This window comes from Taeniopygia guttata, chromosome 1 (genome assembly GCF_048771995.1).
Source record: "Taeniopygia guttata chromosome 1, bTaeGut7.mat, whole genome shotgun sequence".
In the NCBI taxonomy this organism is placed as follows: Eukaryota; Metazoa; Chordata; class Aves; order Passeriformes; family Estrildidae; genus Taeniopygia; species Taeniopygia guttata.
In genome coordinates this window covers 82,620,472-82,642,173 of record NC_133024.1, presented here as the reverse complement: position 1 = coordinate 82,642,173, position 21,702 = coordinate 82,620,472, and the positions used below count along the sequence as shown (strand labels likewise).

Sequence of the window (21,702 nt, the reverse complement as noted above, 5' to 3'; positions counted from 1 at the left end):
TTGGCTTCCTTTGTACTTCAGGTGTTTTATCTGTAATACTTCAAAGTATAATACTGTGGCAGGAACATAAAGTAAAAATGAGTTTCTGAGCCATTTGTAAGAGGGTATAAAGGTGGAAATAGAAATGGCATTCTGCTTATGCTTTCTTACTGGTTTCTGATGGAAGCAACTAAATGGCTGAGAGCTGTTTCTTATAGTGCATGAAGCAGTGAATGTATGCATGCAGAAGTGCTCAACATGCTGTAGAATAACACAGGGAGGGAAAAAAACCCCCAGCTAGTTCAAAATTTGGCACCATACCATTGCACTCCTATGGTTGAGAAGATGTTGAATGGGGGGTATGTATAGGGATTGCTGCAGAAGTGACCCCTGTGTCTTCCCCAACTAGGTACAGTAATACCTATGTTTTGCTTCAGAAGATATGAGAATATCTTAATTATTTTAATAGTTTCTTCAACAGAAATGTAGTTGTGCAAATGAAAGTTCCGTTTAAATATCCCATTTAATTGTTCAGTGGTTTCATGGGGTTCAGTTTCTAGGTGCTGGTCAAGTTTCTGCAAATATTTGTATGTGCTGTGGTGCACTGATAACCGAAACAGTTCAGAAACGAAATGGCTTATTAGTATTTAGTGCTTAGTTAAATTCAGGAAATGCTTAAGATAGCTGTTTAGCTGCATGTGTAACAGGTACTCTAACAGGTTTCACCACAGATATGTTTTATTTGGCTCAGCATGAGAGATCTGTAGATCTGTGGCCTTCCCACTCTTGGAGCTTTGGCTGAGCTTTGCTAACATACTGTTCCGTATGCCAGGCATTTCCTTACTTTGTTGGGCCCCTTTTGCTACAAGTACATTTTATCTGGCATAAGAGACTAAACAAGTAGCACAAGGCCAGTGCTGTCCAGAGTGCTGTCCTTCAGGATATTCTTGGGAAAGAGAAATGTGAATTAAACCTTCAAAGAAGTATGTTCTAGACAGAGATACTAAAAGCAGTACATGATCAGACAAGTCCTTGATGGAACTGTCCTGTGGCAGTTCTGATTTTTGAATTATTTAAGTGTTTTAAACCAACCTGGGCTCAAATATAGTTGCTATAATCAAATGCAGTGGATTTACCTTCATTATGGGATGGAGTAAGTTGCTAAACTAGTACTTGTAAACAATTCAGAAAAGGTTTTGAAGGTGTGTTGAGTGTTATGTTGAGGTACAGTGCAGAAACTGGTAACCGGTGTTACTATAGTGTTGGCTGGCACCTGAGTTGTAGTTCCTGTGAAACAGTGCAAGTAAGAACCTGTTAGTCCAGCCCCACAGTGATGCATTCTGCTTTGAAATTGAGAGTGAAAGGCTTTAATCACATAGGAGAAACAGCTCCTTGCCAAACATGTTTGGATTCTTTTTGGTTTTGTGGTCTGTAGAAGGATCTGAGAAGCACAGACTGGCATGAGAAAAGCAATGCATATTGCTGTCCCTTGCTGTTTGTCCTTGCTGTTTGAACTGGGAAGTCTCTGGTACTACTTGCGATACTTAATCTCTGTGGCTCACAATTTTGAATCAAAGATGACAATTGAAAACTTTTGTGAATATTTACTTATAGAATGCTGGCTCAGCTGGGAGTATAGTTTATCCCACTCTTCACATGCAGAAGTCCAGACAGCTGGTATAAGGATTGGTTCATCCTGAATTATTTTCTCTCCTTTTGTCTATCAAACACTGTGGCATGTTTTGAACTTTTCTATAACTAGTAATTCATGGAGTTTAACTTTCATGGGACATTTTCTGTAAGGAAGATAAGCATATGCATAATTGTATTTAGAAATTTTGTGGTTTTGTGCAATTTTGTATTTATATAGAATATTTATAGGAGTCTCTGGAAGCCTCATTCTACATCACTTCTTGATGTGTCTCAGTAGATCAAAAATGTAAACAGAGACATGTTTAAATAAAACCTATCTGCTCTTACCAACAAAATAATATTGGGACCTTGGTCTTGCAGTTGATGCTATTCAGTCTCAGAATTTGCTTTGCAAAACAATTGTGGGAAGAACAATGATAAAAATGCTTATCTGGCATTGATAAACTTAGGTGGAGTTGAGCTTGCTCTGCATCCATAGAACAGTTAATTCTCCATCTATGTTAGCCAACACTGGATACTGGGGAGTTGACTGTATCTGATAGTGTAACGTGCTGGTTTTTTTGTTTGTAAAGTGGTCACTTGTGTTAGTACACTCTCTTGTTGCAGTAGTATCACGAAAATAGACGTAATTGTACACTCTCATATTTACTTTTTTTCTGTGCCTTCCTGTAGTACAAGTCAACTGGCTTCATGTCCTGGCCACTGTAGTTTAAAGGAGGCCATTGCAGCCAGCTTCCGGTACTGGACCTGCTGCACAAGTGGGATCCAGCTCGTCTACTCAAACATGGCCTTTGGCAAAGCATATTGTTAGCATTGGGAATGATGAAAGATGGCACGGTTTCATTGCAGATAAATGTAGGGCTCCAGATCTCCCAGAAGGTGCATCTTTCTTTATAAAATTGTTCCTCCATTATATTAGCAATGACCTGAAAATGAAGTTTTAATGTATCTTTTTCTTCAGCATGTTTTATAAACAAAGTAAACCAATTTCTTCCTCCCATTTTAAAATGTAAATCTGTGAAATGTTACTGCCTTGTTTAGCTTAGGGCACCCACAGAGTGAATGCCTACTTGTGTTATTGGTTCACGGTGCAAAGCTCTTAAGTCAACAAAGGCTGCATTAAGTCAATGTCAGCTTTCTTTTTCATTTACTTGCTTTATACTTCTTTGATACCTCTGATAGCTTTGCTGGTTTTCTAATTATCTGCATATCTTACAGGAAAGCCAGTAGATTGAAAAAGGCCCCAAATATCTGTTGTACTTTTAAAGTTAGCTGTTTGGCTTTTAGTGACAAAATGTCACCACTTCCAAACAACAAATTAAAAATACTTTTAAAATACATGTATTTGCTTTTATTTTTTTCTAGTTTTGTCCTGAAGTGTGTAGTTCTGAGTGCTCACTGCTAACCCCTTCAAAATGTTTGTTACACCTTAGAGAGAATGCTGTCCATGATGAGACTGTGCTCGAGTCTGCTGCTCAGAATGGCACATATGTGAGAAATGGCAACCTGAAAACACCAGTAAGTCAATTGTAAAGCTTTTAAAAGTTTTAATTCTTTTAAATTGTGGAGTTTATTTTGTGTCTCGTTCAGTTGTTGCAAAAGTGAGTATTGCATGCAGCAATCACGCTGCATCTAAAAGTTGGACACTGAATACAGCTTGACCCTCAAATTCCATTGACAGCCTCGATCCTGACTTTTGAATGGTCAGTTCATTTCAGCATTACTCTTCCTTTCTGTGCTTTGTGTGCAGCTGATGCTAATTTGCAGGTAGTGAGCTTAACCTGTGAGTGAAAAGATGTAGACGAGCTTCTGTGCTTGCTTTCTATTCTTCAGAAATGACAGCTGCCACTGAAAACTGCCTTCTGGGTAGTGTGCAACCGTTCTTTCCTGTTATATTTTCCTATGCTTATGACTCATCGTTAAGAGTAAAATTCAAACTGGTAAATCCTTTCTTTTATCCCCTTTTAGTATGGTTGTATTTGGTAAGACATTGTTGGGATCCTTGGGGCATAAAACTGAGCAGCCTGGGGAAGTGATTGCAATAAGAGCAAAGTAAACTTGTATCTGTGAATGTCTGTTGTGGGCTGTGTTTTCTCACGTACTTTGTTTACTTGACTCGTTTCAGAGAGAGAAGCAGAAGGTCCGAGAGCAGTGTGAAAACATAAGGAGGAGTTCTACTGCTGGCAGAAGAGCGAGCCAGTTACAGAATGGAGAAGTGGTTGAGGCAGTTACCTTGTTTGAAGTGGTTAGCATGGGGAAGCAGGCCATGCAGGTATTCCCCGCACTGAGTTCTGAAAGCACTTGGTGGAGGGAACGTGAATAAACAGTGGTCATTTCCATTAATTCTTCTGTGGAACATTTAAATTTTGTGTTAGCTGGGGAAGAAACAGGTTTGATTGGAAAACTGCTGTGAGTGTGGCTCTTGGAAAGCTTCAAGAAATTAGTGAAGAGGTAGCTGTCAGATATTTAAAAAGAGGAAGGAAATTGTACCTAAACCAGTCTACAATGCCTTAATATAAAAAAAGATAATTATTTAAAAAATGTGGAAAAGATTAATCAATAGCAAATTTTAGTTGTTCAGAATTCTGAAAAATCAGGTTTTTCTTTTATTTTTTTTTTTGCCCTCCCCGTGTTTGCCTTGTACCATTAATCTTTTACCTTCATTCCAATGCAGTTTACCAGCAGCTTGTATAATAGCCAGGTTCCCTTTTCATCTATATAGTTACCAATTTTCTTCAATGTGAGGAAGCCTACCTCCCCATTTTCTGTGAGCACATGTGTATATTATCTTTGTATATGTGTATGAAAATCCAAATATTTTTATGTAGAGTTATAGATATGTCTCTGGTGTGTAGTGTTTGTAAGCAGTGTCTGTGTGCACACATGCATGAAAAGTACATTTATATTTTGGATGTGAAACCTTTGTGCTACAGCTGGGGTAACTTCAGTAGAGCTCCCTGAAGAGCTTGGCTTCTGCTGTGCCAATGATCATGGGAAGGTCTTGTAAAGGCAGCTTTTGTTTCCTGACAGAAAGAAACAAAAGCTTGAGTTCTGCTGCTGCTAGAATTTATTAGAACTGCTGTGTGAAACTACTAGTGGGTTGAAGCCTGGATGGCCTGTCCCAGGAGACCCATGTTACTTAGTGGCTGTAGGCTGTACTGCCCTAGAAATGAAATTTAGGGTTGTTTTCTGGCTTATGTTAGTATGTGAACTGTTTCAAACCTACTGCACAAATCAGGTGCTAGAGAAAAAGAGAACTTCTAGGGTAAATTGCTAGTAGAATTTGATACTAATTATTAAATGGTGCAGAGGATAAATGTATGTGGGTTTTTTTTGTTGTTGTTTGTGTTTATTTCTTTGTTTTTAAATTAAATTGTTACCTCAGTGCAATCAAGAACTCAGGAGGACAACTTTTTAATTTTTTATATTATGTTTATTAAAACTGTGGTAATTTTCCATGTTTACAGGAAGGACAAAGCATCTGTGAAAGGCAGCATTGTCTAAAGCAGTTTAAGACTTGAAAGAGTCTTTTAGAACTACTAGAATGGAAGAGAATTGCTTGGAGTTTATTCTTGGTTTTGTAATTTAATGGAGATGGAGCAGTGTTAGTTTTTGTCTTTATTGTGGGTATCTTCAGTGGAGTGCAGATGTGTTCATCTCCTGACTAATGAGCTTCTTTAATCTGTTCTAGTCTGTGGTAGTTGACTGGGTTGAAGCTTATAAACAAGACAGGAATGTGGCACTTCTGGATCTCATCAACTTCTTCATTCAGTGCTCAGGCTGTCAAGGTAATTTACCTTCTTTGCAGCCCCTTCCACTGTCTGTGTGTGAGAGGAGTCTGAAGTGTGCTTTTTGAAATGGAGTTTTTCTCTCCAGTAAATCATGAACTTATGATCTGTACAGTTCATTAAGATGAACTCCAGATGGGCAGGCAAAATAGAAGGGAATGCTGCTGGTTAAATTCTTTGTGCTAGCAGCATTCCAACTCTGAGAGTTGTATTTGAGCAGGGTTTGAAAGGTCAGGTTTCTGAAGTGGCCTGTCACATTGCTTTGGAGAATCCTCACATAGGGACAGTGCTTTTGATGAGTGTTCTAATTAAAATCCAGTGTTTCAGTTGCCATTTGTTTTATATTTCTTGGTATCTTTTGTTTTGCTAGTATCCTTGTTTGAAAATAAGCAGCTAGCAAATTCTGCTCCCTGATTTGGTGGCTAGAAAAGCAATGTCTTGCCTCATTGCAGTTGTTTTTGCTAGAGAGTTGTGAAGCTATCTGTTTCATAACAAACATTGAAGCACTGCCTTCTGGGGAGCATCTGCTAGTGAAATGCTTCAGGATGGCAAGTAAGAGTTTTAAGAAGACTGTCCTGTTAGTTTGAAACTTCTGAGTGTATTTAGCTAGAAATGTACTTTTATGTGTCTTCTTTTTCCCCCTAAGTCTTTGACTAATATGCCTTCTCTTATGAGAAATACTTTGGGGTTTTTGGCTAGTTCTGACCTGTGGGCAAAATTTTAGTCAATCTTTGAAGTAAATGAATGAACAAAGAAAATAGCCTTTCCAGACAGCACAGAGCAGACTTCTCTGATGGGAATTTCAGTTTTGGTTCATCAGTACTTTTTCCTATCAATTAATTTATGTGTCTCTTTATATACAAATATTGCCTGCACCAGTGTACAGACATAAAACAGAATTCCCCTGTCTTTAGTGTGTCTAAATTTAATGAAGTTTGGACTTGATTAATGTTGTACAGTTGTCAGTAATTCTTCTTAAAACACTACTTTTTTTTAGGCATGGTAACAGCAGAGATGTTTCAAAGTTTGTACAAGAAGGATGTCATGCAAAAAATGACGGAGACCTTTGATAAGGTAGTACAACTTTGATTTTTCATGTCTTTTTTATATAAACAATAGGCTCTACATTAATAGCCAACCTGAATGGAATTTCTGTTGCTTATCAGGAGCTCTGTACCACTTCATTTATTTAGTAAAATAAACTTGTTTTTTTTTTGCAAGAGAAATTTGTTGTCGTAATTACCCATTTTAGCATCAGCAAGATATGTTTTTTTAAAGATACTTTTATTTTGAGAGTTTTATTAGGGCTGTCTGACTGCAGCCTTCCTGAATCTTTCTCTTAGGAGTTCTTTTGATAATGACTTCATACAGGTAGATATAACCCAGCACTGCAGCAGGTAAGTGGTTCCTTTTGGAACCGTAGATAGAAAGGATCTATCAAATGGTTGATATATCCTTTAAAAATACTAATATGGATTACTGATTAATTAATTCAAAGCTATTTTTAGCTGATATTTTATTTTAATATGTTATTTCTGCTTTACTGACACTTATGATTTTTAATAACTGTATTATGTCATATGGAGGAAGAAAAATGCATTTCAGATTGTCAGATAATTGTGGAAACAGTAGTGAGCATTTCATTTTTTGTGAATTGTTAAGAAAAGCACATAGCTGTACAATGCTGTTTTACTGCTTGACTGCTCCTTGACTAATTATCACAACATTAAATTTTCTGCAGTGCTCTCACAGTTGCTTTCATGCTTTTTTCCCTATATTTGTCACTTCTGAATTGATTTGTCAAGCAGCAGCCATCAGCCTTATTTTAATTGAGCATCTCTCAAAGACCAGCTGCTGTCGAAATTCCCACAGAGAGTGAATTTGCCAACATGGTTTTCTTCATTTTAGAAGTGTAGTAGCACTTGGGCTAATTTTTTGACAGAAATGAACCTATATGTGTCTGGCCATATGAATTAGTAGTCTGGCAGTTCTTTGCCAACTAAATTAGCCCTGAATAACACTCATGATAGTGCAGGCACTCTGGCAGATACAAAGATGTGATTATTTCTACCATCAGCCTAGAAATATTACAGCTCTGTAACCATTTCACCTGTCCTGGGCAAAAAGGCAGGTTCTGCAGTTGCCTTAGAAGCTGTATTCTCAATGCTCTATGAAGAAAGTAAGTTCTCTCTTATCTTTTTCATAAATAAGATGGAATTATAAGTTACTGGCTTTAGTTAGTTGAGAAGGAGTGCCATGTGGGACTACTGTGATTTCAAAAGCATTTTTTGAAAACTAGTGACAGTAATAGTGAAAGTAGTAACAAGAGTGGAAAATATCGTCTAATATTTGCTGAATATCATCTTGCCTTTGAATTTTTACTGTTTTTTTCTAGCGTTTAAGGAATTCATTCATGATAATTTCAGTGATTCAACCATGGCATTGCTGTTCAGTTATTGCAGCATTATATCCTTGTAGCAATGCTTCCTCCTAGAATTCTTACTAATATTAGTGGGAAATGTTAATGGAGTTCAGTATGGCAAGAAAAGAGTTCCTAACATCCTCATGGACATAGTGGTGAAGTATGAGCTAGTGGACAGTGAGGTGGACTGAAAACTGGTGGAACAACCAGGCCTGTGGGTGGCAAAAAGTCCAGTTGGAGGCTAGTCACTAGTATTGTACCACAGTTTGATACTGGGGCCACAGCTGTTTTACGTATTTAATAATGACCTGGACACTGAGGCAGAGTTTACTCTCAGCAAATCTTCAGATGATGCAAAATGAGGAGGATTAGCTGTCAGATCAGGTGGTTGTTCTGCTGTTCAGAGGGACCCTCAACAGACTGGAGAGTTTGGCAGAGGGGAACCTCATGAAGTTCTACAACAGGAAGCCCTAGGAACCTGGGAATGAATAACCCTGTGCACCACTACACACTGGGGGCTGATTGACTGGAAAGCAGCTCTTCAGAGTAGGATCTTGGTGTGGGTGACAAAAATGAACATGAACCAGTAATGCACCCTTGCTGCAAAATTGACCAACAACCTCCTGGCCTGCATTAGGTAGAGCATTGCCAGCAGATCATGGGGGGTGATATTTCCTCTCTGCTCATACTACTGAGACTCATCTGGAGTGCTGAGTCGAGTTCTGGACCTTCCAGAACAAGAGAGAGATGGGTTTACTGGAGTGAGGTCAGTGAAGGGCCACAAAGATGATATATGATCTTTGATATGAGGAGAGAGAATCTGAGGGAATTGAACTTGTTCAGTCTGGAAGAAAGCTGGCTCAAAGGAATCTCACTTGTGTTAAAATACCTGATGTGACAGAAGGAAGCACAGCTCCACTCAATGGTATGCAGTGACATGGTGAGAGCAAAGGCAAGCCAAGATGGGCAGTGGGTGCAAACTAAAATGGACAAAATTTTACCTGAACACAAGAAAACTTCTACTGAGAGAATGGTCAAACAGTGGAGCAGATTGCCAAGAGAGGTTGTGGAGTCTCTGAAGATAGTATTTGATTACTCATGGCATCGCCTGACAGTGAAGGAAAAGACGTGTACTTTGAGGGATCCTTGACAGAATGAGGATGGCATAAATTGTAGTTAAAATTAAAGCTTTATTTCTTAACAGTATGTTATTATTAGTATAGAGCAGAATTTATGATTAAAATGGCACAGGATTTCTATAAGCAGAATCACTATAATAGCATAATATAGAATTTGTGATATAGCTCAGGTCTACTGTCCAGTAGGAGTTCTGGTCAGAGTTCATCACGTAGGCCTTGCAGTACCTTGATTTTGTTAGCAGTGCTCTGGGCGCTATGATGTTTCCCTGTTCTCTGACTGGGTCATTGCCACCCCCTGCCTGGCTGAATGCCTGGGACCTACAGGGAATAATAAAGTAAGGAAGGGAATAATTGGTCTGGCACCCAGGAACTATGAGGCTATGAGGGAGGGAAGTTAATCTGTTTGATTTGTCTGCTTGGTTCACAGGACCTTCAGGGCCTGGTAACGAGGGAGAGGAATGAATGTGTGACCAGCTTGGTCACAGAGAAGGGCTGCTTGCCTCTTAAAATTTCATTAGTTACGGTAGTCACATTTCCAGGAGTTGAGAGCAGAGGTGCTGGTTGCGCACTGCACTGGGAAACCTATGCTGGCTGACCTTGCTTGAGCAGGTGGGGTTGGATTAGAGGATCTCAAAGAATCCCTGTCAATTTCAGTCTTTCTGTAATTCTGTGATATTGGAAACAGAGAATAGCTTTAATATGGTCATTGAGGCATTTATTTCATCTTTATGAGCCATGGTATTCCTCAGTGATGAAACAGTCTTTACACTGTTTTTTGTTTTTCTTTTATTTTAAGATAATCTGTTTCTTCTGCTTTTGTTCCTGTTTGTGACATTTACTTCTTGCAGTTCTTTGTTCTTATGTAGTTTTTCTTTCCTTTCTCATTTTGCTGCTCAGACATTTAGGAAGGGAAGAGTTAACTTTGTTGCTTAGCTGTACAGCTAGATGGGGATTGAAATACTTGTCCTTCACTGAACCTGATAAAGAGCTCTATATTTAATGCCTTTTGTTTTGGAATAATTGCAGAGTTGAGAAAACATCTTTGAATCAAGTCATACATGTGATGAAAACATTTCTCTCTAATTTGAAAAGCTCAGAATGGTTTTTTTTTAAGGGTTTAGATGTTTCACATCTAGGTACCAAATGTTGAAAATGGTTTTATATACTTGTTGAGGAGCCTTATTTTAGGATTAATAATGAGGGTTATACTTTGTATATGTTTGCTTATAAATTTGGAAACAAGTTGTCTCATATTAGTAACAAGAAAATGCAGAAAAGTGTCTTTCTTCTGTCATTGGTTATTAAAAAAAAAAAAACAAAAACCAAACAACAAAACCCAGATAAGAAGGATTTAGCTTTTTTGTAGTATTTTGGCTTGTGTGGGTCAGCTGTAATACACATTGGTTGCAGTTCTAATGGCCTTTGAAATATGTTGCATGTTTTGTAATGCTTTTAGCTCTGAATTAGCTGTGCCATTTCATTAACAAGCTTTAAAAATTTTGTCTCCTGCATTACAGGAAACTGGGTTGCAGTATAAGAAATTCGTGGCCTATCCTTGGATCCTAACAGTTACTTGGCCGGTGGACATGGTAGGGCTGTTGTAGTTTTCCACAACTGTACTGTAGCTTTTTCTGTGGGAAATTTATCTAAACTCCTTGTTGGCACTTCATTTTGACTTTTCTCCCTTTCTGTAGACTCTGTATGAAAGAAGGAAACATTTCCTGGTTGAGTCAGAGCAGGAGCTCACATCACTCTGTTGATTGATTTGAATAGTTCTCTAGAAGAACCTGTATTAAGGGCTTAATCTCACTTGATTTCTGGAAGCAGAGTTATTTCTCTAGTGGTTATGAAAGGAATCTAAGGGAATCTCAAGTTAGGTGCCTGAATTTAGGTGGTGTGCGCTTCATATTGTGTATATGATTACAACGTGCATGTTACCATTAAAGAGTATCCCAATGTGGTAAACATGGGCAGTAGAAATGCTCTGAAAAAGTGAGAAGTCTTTGTGTATTTTGTGCTGCTTTTCAGATTGAGGTTAAGCCATGGTGATTAAGTGGGTATTTCCTGAAGTTGTAGATGACCTTTCTACAGTCCATGTCATGATCAAAGAGACTTACCTTTCTGTTTTGGCACTTGGTGCTACTGTTAGGCTCTGAACTGACTCTTACAACCTGGTCAGGAGCATATTCCAAATTCCTGATGTGCTTTGGGTTGCAGCCAGCCCTGTGATTATCCTGTATTTGCATTTTTCATTAAATAAGGAGCAGCCCCTCTGCATTGGAAACATAGTTGCAAGAAAAGGGCATGAAGTATACTTTATAAGCATAGGAAGTTATGTTGAGTGCAATGCTGTGTTAGAATGTGGCTGAGAAGGTGTTTGCCCCCTGGTGAAGGACCAGCTGAGCAGTGGCCAGCCTTCAGGAAAAGGTTTTCCACAGTGAGTGAAGTTTTGGAGTTCCTTGACTCCACTCACACATGGAAACTGTGAAGATGCAAATAAATTCTGAACCATTCCTGGGATCTGTGAGGTGTACATGAAATAAATATTCACACTGAGGCTGCCAGTTACAAAGTCTGTCTAGTGTGCTTTCCACTGCTTTGTGTGAGAAGTCATTTCACCTTCCCTCTGTCTGCTTTCCTCCTGGCAGTATGAGCCGTACTGTGGACACTTACATTTTTATTGTAACTTGCTTTTTGCATAATGTCAAAGTGGTAAGTGGTATTGCCCACTTACTGTTTCTGTGGGGGTTTTTGGAGACCCAGGTGCAGGTGGTATAGGTGAATGACCAAGTATTTGGCATTACACTTTAGCCTGATAAACTGCTCAAGCTGGCAGTGCTGCTGAGGAGAACAGTCCTGTCCTGTTCACACCACAGTTGTTTGTCTCCACTTTTCACTTACTTAATTTTCTGCCTGGATTTTACCATACTTTTTGCAGGAAGAGGAAGGATAGGAAAGTGGGGAAGCACTGCTACCTGTGTGAAAGTAGTATAAGCCAAGAGTGCTCATAGTTTATGCCAGTGAAAGTTATTATTCTGCTCTGCCTTCACACGCTTTCTCCCTCCTGTCTGTTTACAGCTGCCTTGCATACATTGCTTTCAAATGTGAGCTGTTATTTTGTGTAGCTTGAATAAAGCTATTTTGTCTCTCTGCTCGCTTGTATCCTAGTTGCTTGTCACTACTTTGGGATACTAATAATGAAAAAAGTTACAGGGGATGAAGTGAAACTGTGTCAGCAAAACTCTCTCTGATGTTCAGTGGGAGAGATGGGAATGCACAAACTGAACTGTGTTTTCTCTCAACTTGTCTTTCTTCTGCAGGACAATGAAGACTACCCACTGATCAGAACAGGACCCTATTGGAAGAAGTTCAAGGCCAATTTCTGTGAATTCATTGCAGTGCTTGTCCAGCAGTGCCAGTGCAGCATCCTGTATGATAACTACTTGATGGACACCATCATCTCGCTCCTTACAGGGTTAGCAGATTCCATGGTCAGAGCATTCAGGCACACAAGCACTTTGGCAGGTAAAATCACTTTCAGAGTTGCTATAGAGGTGTTGAGTTTTATTGACTTGTATACTAACAAAACTGTTCTAAATTGAAAAACTATTTAGTGGAGCAATTCTCTTATGCAGTGAGAGTACATTCCTCCTAGTGTATGTTGCATGAATGTCTGTAATATAAACTGTTTCTTCCCACGTGTATCTAAATTGAATTTGAATTTAAATGCTTTAGATAGGATAGATCTAACACAATTTTTTCTTTATAAAGAAATCTTTAATGCTTGACATGACTGATTTCAGAATTTTTCTATTCTGAGTATTACATTTTTCAGTAACTGATTTCTCACAGTTTTCTATTTTATTGTTTTTCTCCTTCCACTAACTAATGTGATGAAGTTGCAGTAGATGCTTCATCTTAAGAAGCTTCCCTTGGAGAACTGCTATTCTTGTGGTCTCTGTGCTAAAAAGAACATTCCTTATTGCACATTTTTGTTTCATGCAGTGTGATGATACTAAAGCTACTACTTTTTTCCCCTAAAGCCAGTAAATACCCTCTTTGACATGCAAAGAGCGCTTAAAGTGTAATTTATTCTAAAGTATGCTGTTTGCTTTGAGGGTTCAAAAAACTGACTTGAAATCTGTTTAAACCGTCCAGCAATCCTTAGAGGAATATGAATTGTTGTCCATTCCAGTAATATATTAAGATTCCCAGTGATTTCTGAGCCAGCTTCACTGTTTTTAATTTTTTTTCCATTTGGTTACCAATAGTCAGTCAGCTGTTCCACAATTCTAGATTCTTTTGCAGAAAAGTCAGAATTACATAAACATACAAGAGAGTTGCCCAGTAAATTACTTCTTTTACCAGAAACTCTGACCAAAAGTTTTAAATCACCAGAAATAGAAGTTAAGTTTCCCTTTTTGATCATTGTCTGCCTTTAAAATAAGCACTGTATTTTAAAGCAAATTACTATAATCTAGTAGTGTTCGTATTTTCAATATAAACTGGATTTGGCTAGCCATATCCTTTTTGTGGTAAAGTGGTGAATATATTTATGCTGCATATCTCTGAGCTAAGCTAACTGTGCTGGGTTTGTTTCTTTTTTAGCAATGAAACTTCTGACAGCAGTTGTAAGCATCCATCTGAACCTTGATGTCAGCAAACACAATGCTCAAAGACTGTATGAGGTGGAGAAGAAGAGGCTAAGTGGCAAGAGGACCAGCTACAGACTTGATCAGCTAGAGAGAAAAAGGAAAGAGGTTAGGGAAGTGTCTTGTATGGGAGATTTGGGAAAGTGTAGAAGGGTTGCTGGTTGCTTGCTTTTGGGTCTGTGCAGTTCTTTGAGGTTTGTATGTTTATCTAATGTATGGTGCAGAGCAGGTGTGACTGGCTGGATTAAGTGGTACAAACATGACTAGGGTAAAAACTGCCCTATGTACTGTTAACCTGTGATGTCTGTCCTACTGGTTGCTTTTCTAAATTGGTGTCATTAGCCCTTGATCTTCACGCAAGTATGGAGTAACACACAAATTTAATTGTCTCAGTATCTCTGGTGTTGTGGAAGTGCAATTTGTATATGTTTGCACAAATTACAAGCCCAAATGTTAGTGATGAATCAGAAGGGACACAGGCTGAGTGTCATCTCTTAAGTGCTTTATAAAAATTGATTGAACTTCAGGAATGTCCTGTATCATTTTTACTTTTCAGTTTCTGTTGTTTCTTCCCTGCTCAAAGACAGCTTCTTGTTAACTCCCAGAGGCAGAGCTATAACTGTAAATAATAACTCTGGCTTGAGGGAGAAGGTGACTTGATGAATGAACATCAGGTATAGTTCCTTGTCTCCTGACCTTAGAATCTGTTATCTCTGTTCTGAGTTTTAGATGTCTGTGGGATTCTCTGTTACAGAGACAATACCCTTTTTGTGGGGAGGAGTGTTTGGTTGAGACAGGATATTTTAGTATCATTTTAAGTCTGATCTTATGGGAAAGACAGAGGAAATTAGTGTGTTGGAGGGAAAACCCAAACTTGTCACCCTTCCTGATGCTGTTGATGAGAGAATACTTTTATTAGGTGACTTGGATTTTCAGAAATTCCTACCTACATTTTCAGGATTCAGTTTTTTAATGCACTCGTGTATTTTGTAAATTCCTTTGTCTGCCTTTTTTCCATCTCTGTTCAAGTACATGAAAAGAGAATTTTGATCTGTATGTGAAGATCGCTTAGTACTTGTGCTGTATCTTTGTGTGATTTCTGATAGATCAAGACTCACTGTATCAAACTAGTAGCTTGTTTCCCAAGGCTAGCAGTTGGTATCCAATAAATCTTTCCTCAGGATGTAGCCACAAAAAGGCCAGTTGCTAGTGCAGATACAGACCCCTTATTTTATGTTGGTACCATGTGTAAACACCAGCAGTTTGCATCACAGTAGTATTCCAAGGGCCCTGATGAAAATTCTTCATGTGTAGTGAATTGTGGGACCAATATTAACATTCAGTTCTTTTTGTATTTCAGTATGAGCATAAGCTTCTAGAGATACAGAACATGATGAATGCTATTTTCAAAGGGACATTTCTAAACCGTTACCGGTAAGAGTGAAAACAAAGCTGTGACGTGTATCTGCATCCCCCAGAACTGTTGCTTAGATTGTACAGATAGGAGAATCAAATTAAACATCCTGGAGGCACTGATGGTGTCAAGGAAAGTGTAGCAGTTAAATTTATTTTTAAGAATCTAGGCTTCCAAAAGGACCTCTCTAGGGTGTTCTTTCAATTCTTCCTGCTGGCTGTAGAGCAGTGCATTCGTGAATGAGAAGATATCCAGAATTGCAAAATAGTTTGTGGCTAAAAGTAACCTTTGTATGGATTGAATATTAATATAAAGATACTTGGAATATTTTGAATTATATGTGCTTTTGAAATTCCAGAACATAAAAATATTGCAAATAATAAAATCTCTCTGTTTTAAAATTAATTTTTAATGTATTAATATTATGATTTTATAATTTCACAGTGATGTTATCCCTGAGATCAGAGCAACTTGCATTGAAGAAATTGGCAGCTGGATTAAAATGTCCCCAGATGCTTTTTTGAATGATAGTTACTTAAAATATGTTGGGTGGATGCTGTACGATAAGGTAAAGTTTAAATTTTTTTTTTTACTTAGTACGTTAGGTTTTTTGTTTTAAATTTTTTTGAAAGAATCCTAGCATTTAAATTCTTGAGAGTAGATCTGTAAGACTCTGGTGGTGCAATAAGAATTTACTTTCTTGTGCATTTCAGGTTTTATTTTAAAAGCAATTTTAACACTAAATGACAGAGAACATTTTTTCCAGTCTGTGTGAATCCCTGTATGTGCAGTTGTATTTATGTTACTGAATTGGGAGTTATTTCTGAACTGTAAAATGGCTTATATCCTTTCAGAGGGTTAAATGTTGACTGAAGTTCTGCTTTTAGGCTTGATTGACATTTAAAAGTTTGTTTAGTTTTATAAAAAATGAACAAATAAATATTGCCTACTACAATTCTATTGTACTAGAATAGTCTTCAATGTTGCATTTCTCATGGGCAGTTAGGTACACAAAATCACAAAATATTTACAGGAAGTTCAGCCATTTCCCAAAGGGTTTTTTCTCCTTTTACTTATAGTTTGTTTGTTTGTTTGTTTGTTTTTTAGTAGAGGCACTTTTAAAAATCCTCCAAATACCACCAAAACAGACAAGCAAAAAAAGCAAAATGAGTCAGTAAGTCCAAAACATTAAGCAGTAGAACAATAGGCAGTGGGTAAAATCTGATACTTGGGAAGTTGCACTGGAACATGAGGAAGAATTTCTTTACTGTGTGGGTGACTGTTCTCTAGAGGAGATTGCCCAGAGAGGTTGTGGAGTCTCCCTCACTGGAGATGTTCAGAACTGTCTGGACACCATCCTGTGCTGGGATAACCCTGCTTGAGCAGGGAGCTTGGACCAGATGGACCAATCAGATGGACCAGATGCACCACTGTGGTCCCTTCCAACCTGACCTGTTCTGTGCTTCTGTGAAAATACACTTTTTCTCTTGCTTCGAAAGGGCATGAGAGACTTCAGGGGGCTAGGAATGTTTATCAGGAACGGCTAACTGGCGAATCCCACACGCTGTAGTTGTGCAGGCCGCCTTTGCAGGTGTGTGTAGGTCCTGAGCCGTGGCGGGGCTGGTGTCGGTGCTGGGCGGACCGGGCTGTACTCTGCCAGGGGGCCAGCAGGGGGCGCGCGAGGCTCCTGCTGCCGGCCCTCGGAAGGTGCCGCTTGGGATTTTAGGACGACAAATCCATCAAGAGCCGTCGTTTGTTCATGCATACGTTTTATCTGATCACAGTATCTTTTTAGTACATGCTCAGTTTGGAGAATTCTCAAAAGAAAAAATCTTTTTTTCTGGAAGATGATATGTCTTCAGTTGCAGTACTCTGCAGTGAAAGTTAACAGCTGGCGTCTCTAATTAATGCACACAGTTCACCCAGCGCCATTTACTGGAAACTGGAAATAGTTGGGTTTTTTTCTAAGGCTGTTTTTATCTGAAAGCAATGCAGGTGGAAGCAGAGTGAGATAAAGTGAGGTGTCGTCCATATTCTGCATTTGGTTGAGACCTGGTAGTGTGCCACTACTGGTGGCTGCAGTCCTGGCTGTGCTTTGTGATTTGCAGCCACTGTAAAACTGCCTGATTTTAAAACAAGAGCACCAACAGGGCAGCAGTATTTTTTATATATTGTCATGGATTTTTTTTTGAGGGGCTGGGGAGGGAGAGCAGTTTTTAAAATTGTTTTGCCTTGAAATACAGTTGGGTTGTCTTTGCTATCCAGGAGTAACTCAGAAGTAGACCTTCGCAGTTCATAATCTGAGAAGTGTTGACTCAGCAGTCCTATCAAACCATCCATATCCCAGCCTGTATCTGTAACGTTTTATTGAACGGCCCCATCTCTGTGATAGTGGTGGGGCTGAAATCTCATAACTGAATGTGTTCAAGCAGTGCTGGAGCCTGTGCAGAGCACTTTGAGGTCACTAGAGCTGCCCACCACTTTACTTATGTTTTCTATCATCAGGTCAGGATCAAAATGTGCTATGATGCAGCTGAGGGATAGTGTATGTGTTCAGAGTATCCTGAAAATGTGCTTACATAATTCCCCTTCAATCTGTCACAGCTTCAAAGGACCAAACAAGCAGGTTTTTTTGTTGAAATTAGAATGGTAGTTCTGGTGAGGGGAGTAAGTGGCTGGATGTTTGTTTTTGCTGATTCTGCTGTTGAAAGAACCTTAAGGTAGTAAGATATTCTTGATCATTCAACATTACTTCACATCCTTCCCCCCTATGGGGAATGTTGAATTTAGAAAAGGGGAGGTGGTTGAGAAGGAGATGCAAGGAAAATGCAGATGAAAACTTATGAAAAATAACAAAAGTAGTCATAGAAGTAGTTATATGTTTCTGTTTACTAGAGTTAATTTTCTCAGCACTTAAAGAAACATACATGTGTGAGGTTGTGACAGAGAGCTTTTGGACGGGAAAAGGATGCCTCAGAAGGGGGATGGTACGCTTTAATGTGTTGCACTTTTGAAGGTGTATGCTTGACTCCGTCTGGCTGAGAAATTACATTACCAGGCATGTGCCAAGAGCTATATGAACATTCAGCAAACCAGCGCACTCTGTTGTTGCTTTCCCCACACAAAAATTCAGTCCCAATTCACAAGAGTGTTGTGACAAAGAACCAAGGGCATCTGAAAGAACCAAGAGAACCAAAGAACCCAAGCCAGTTTTGCAGTACGTTGGCTGAGCTGAGTTTGTGCCACTGTGCAGTGATGGGTACCACCTTGGGACTGTCTGTGAGTGAGTTCTGTGCTGGTAGGAAGCAGCAGGTGTGGACAGCAGTCTCTTCCTCTGAGACTTTAAAGTTAAAGTACAATATAGAATAAGTACTGCTGGTGTGACATGGGCAGATTAGAGAGCAGTGTACATTGTTACTTGTTGATCTTTCATTTTGTATTTCTAGCCAAAAGCTGTCTTAAACAAAACTGTTAGTCAGAGCCTGCCATTGGGTATCATCCTTGGCTTTCCATCTAAGCAGGTGAACAGGAACTTGTAGCAATGGATAGCCTGTGTGTAGGTGGTCTCCTTTCTTGGATTTCTATGTTTATTCTTATTGCTTTTATTAGCAAGAGGAATTAAGAAAGAAATATGAATAGACTGATTCAAAGCCTACAGTTCATCTTAGTGTCTCTGCTGATATGCTTAACATTATCAATTTCAGAACACATGATTTTTCTATGTTGGATCATCAAAATAATTTTCCTAATTCCATTTAAAGCTTTGTCCCTTGAATGATGTAGCAATATACATGAGATAATTGAAAAGTTGGCTAAGGAAAAGACTTCTTTTTGAGGCATCTATGAAGCACTAGTACAAATAGTATGAAAAAACACCTTGTATGGATAAATATATTTTGCCTAGATTAAGTAATTAGGCTGAATTCAAAGCAACCATTTTCCTACAATTCTTAAAATACTATGTTCTAGTGTAAAACAGAAATAGGGAGAAGGCATGATGCTTAACTCTGTAAAAATCCACAGTGATAAGCCAGTGCATGTCTAAGTTGTACCTCTTCCTCTGGGAATCTAAAGAAATCTGTAATGTCTTGGACTCCTTGTCTGTTTTTAACAATTGTCCCAGTCAGCTGTTGAAAAGAAACAAACAAAATCTGATGTATGGGAGAGTGCTGGTTGTATACTAAGTAGGTCATCCACACACCTGTCTTTGTATCTTTAACATGAATAGCACAATCCTTGTATCTTATGCATTCTGTTGCTTTTATTAACTGTGGTCTGTGAGAGTTTCTTTGACTCTTAGGGAGCCTAACACAAACTTTGATGTTACCTTTGAGTTTGGCTCACTGCAGGCTTCCTCTGTGTGTGAGGGAGGGAGATGAGCATGTGTACACACAAACAAACTGGTACTGATGTCACTAATAAAGAAGATGAGCTGCATTTGGGTAGTCTGCTGTAGGCACTCACAAAGAGCTCTTATTTACATGATATAAATGCTTATAGTGACTAAGAAGGATACATGTATGTTACTGTTAGCCAACTTCTCTTTGTCTTACAGCAAGCTGAAGTGCGGTTGAAGTGTCTGCTGGGACTGCAGGGAATTTATAGTAGAAAAGAACTTGTTTCCAGGATGGATCTCTTTACTAATAGATTCAAGGTAAATAAATTACAGTTTGCTGTTTTTTTAAGTCTAGGTTGGGTGTATATACAGGGCCTGATGTTTTGATCAGAGCTGATCTCCCCCCTCTCTACACTGAGAGGATCTTAGACTCCTGCAGAAACAGCCTTGTTGACTGAATAGATGGAGTTTTGCAGGGTGGGATGTTTCCCTCTGTTTCTATGAACTCTTCCATTTCACTTCAGTTCACACAAAATGGTGTTGACATGCACTGTGGTCAGTTATCTCCACCATTTGTCCAGATTGGCCCAGGTTTTTTTACAGGATCTTTGGCAGATGACAAAGATTTTCCTATGCTAAAGATCCTCTCTTTTTGCTGCCCCTGATAATGGGTTAGCCTTGCAGATAGTGGACTGTCTGTCCATGTATCACACTGATGTGGGAATGGCTCTCTTGATCTACCATGTCAGTATCAATCTTGAAGAAGGATCTCGTATCTCCTTTCTGAACAAATCAGGTGATACACTGTAGTTTCGAGAGCTTGTTTCATGGCTTCACTGACCCTGTACTCTGCTTTTATCATATTCCAATATCCTGACTCATTTAAGGAGTAAGCCCTTTACTTTTTTTAACCTTGGCCTTGCTAAGGATTTTGTCAGCTGTTCTTACCCTAGCAGGGTTGCACCTTCTCAGTATTTGAGTAAGAAAGCTCAAGATTATGTGATTGATATCTCAGTCCCTGTGAATGAGGACATGATTCAATGTTAGGACAAATCAATGCCTGCATATACTGGCAAACCCACGGCCTTTTTGCAAAAGGTGTGACAAAGCAATTACCTGTGTGACAAAGCAATTCCTAGTAGTGAAAAATACCTATTACATATCCTCAAAGAACATGAAATGGATTGATATTGGTATCCTAGTAATAAATTACTCATAATTAAACTCAGCTAACTAAGATTGACCCCTGTTTTAAATGATTATGTGGTAGTCCCTTATCTTTCTGACTACTGTAAGCTCTGTAACCAAATGCAGGATTGGTATTCAATAAAGAATGATGAAATAGCTCCAGGCTGTTTGTGCTGCCATCTCCCTGTGTGGAGGATGCAGTATAAATGGATTATTGCTAACTCCATCTCCCAGTCAATAAACCCCCGCCCAAAATAAACTCTTTCCCCTCTAAACAAAAAAAATCCAAACAGCTACACACAAAATACCAGTTTCAAAGTTTAAAGCAAGCTTTCTCAGTGGTGGGGAGTGTAATCATATAACCATCAATCCATTTCCTTCAAATGGGAGTTACATGTGCTCCCTCTAGTACCCTTAAGTGTTCAGACTCCAGATTTGTGGATTTAGACACCTTCCATCTGGATTGTGAGAAAAAGGAAGGTGCAAAGGAAAATGAATGTAGAGATTTAGAAACCATGCGTTAAATGGGGAAACTAAAATTGTTCCAAATCAAGCAAGTCTAAAGGTGTAATATATCTTAAAAATATAGGCCACACTGAGGTGTGCAAGTTCCTGGTTTCGTGGGATGGGAAGTTTTTTCAGTGTTTTGAGCTGTTTGCATGTGTACTAAGTTAAAATATTGTGAATTCTGGAGGTCAGCAGTACTGCTGGTATGCCATGAGATGTCTTTATGACTTAAACTCTGTCTTTTCAGCAAGGCACTGACTTCTGTAATGTGTAGGTGCAGGCACTTTACTGTTAGTGGGAGAAACTGATTAGATAAGGCTTGTAATTTGAGGCTTACCTTCATTTAACATACTGAAGTGCTAGTAGTAACATCTTAGAAACAAGTTGTCAGTCACTTTTAATTTGTAGTGTGTAGTTAATTTCTTGTGAACGCATACATTGCATGTATAAAAAATATCATATTACTGCATGATTAATTCAGTTAAAAAATTAACATGCTGTTAATTTTCAGGGGCTGGGGAACTACTTGGTAGTAATCAAGTTGCCTTATGTCTCTTAGGAAATAGCTGCTGAAATAAAAATAAATCTCTGCTGTACTAGCGTAGATGATCTAGCTGTAGCAAA

General features: G+C 38.7%; 1 protein-coding gene across 5 annotated transcripts in view; it reads left to right on the top strand.

The window, feature by feature from the left end:
• The window catches only part of LOC100221786 (cohesin subunit SA-2), a 58,226-nt gene that overhangs the window by 1,550 nt on the left and 34,974 nt on the right, over positions 1-21,702 (top strand). For 3 of the 5 annotated variants that reach the window (XR_012056944.1, XM_072932007.1, XM_072932002.1), the window contains exons 2-11: positions 3,066-3,150; positions 3,758-3,904; positions 5,324-5,420; positions 6,418-6,494; positions 10,499-10,570; positions 12,302-12,506; positions 13,590-13,741; positions 14,994-15,067; positions 15,492-15,615; positions 19,603-19,701. Coding sequence is in view for 4 of the 5 variants with exons in the window: in XM_072932007.1 (XP_072788108.1) it covers positions 3,066-3,150; positions 3,758-3,904; positions 5,324-5,420; positions 6,418-6,494; positions 10,499-10,570; positions 12,302-12,506; positions 13,590-13,741; positions 14,994-15,067; positions 15,492-15,615; positions 19,603-19,701 (1,132 nt within the window). In the remaining variant the exon portion in view is untranslated. Of the gene's footprint in view, positions 1-2,304; positions 2,512-3,065; positions 3,151-3,757; positions 3,948-5,323; positions 5,421-6,417; positions 6,495-10,498; positions 10,571-12,301; positions 12,507-13,589; positions 13,742-14,993; positions 15,068-15,491; positions 15,616-19,602; positions 19,702-21,702 lie in introns of those variants that run through there. The other 2 variants (XM_041717239.2, XM_072932016.1) reach the window with 2 other exon arrangements.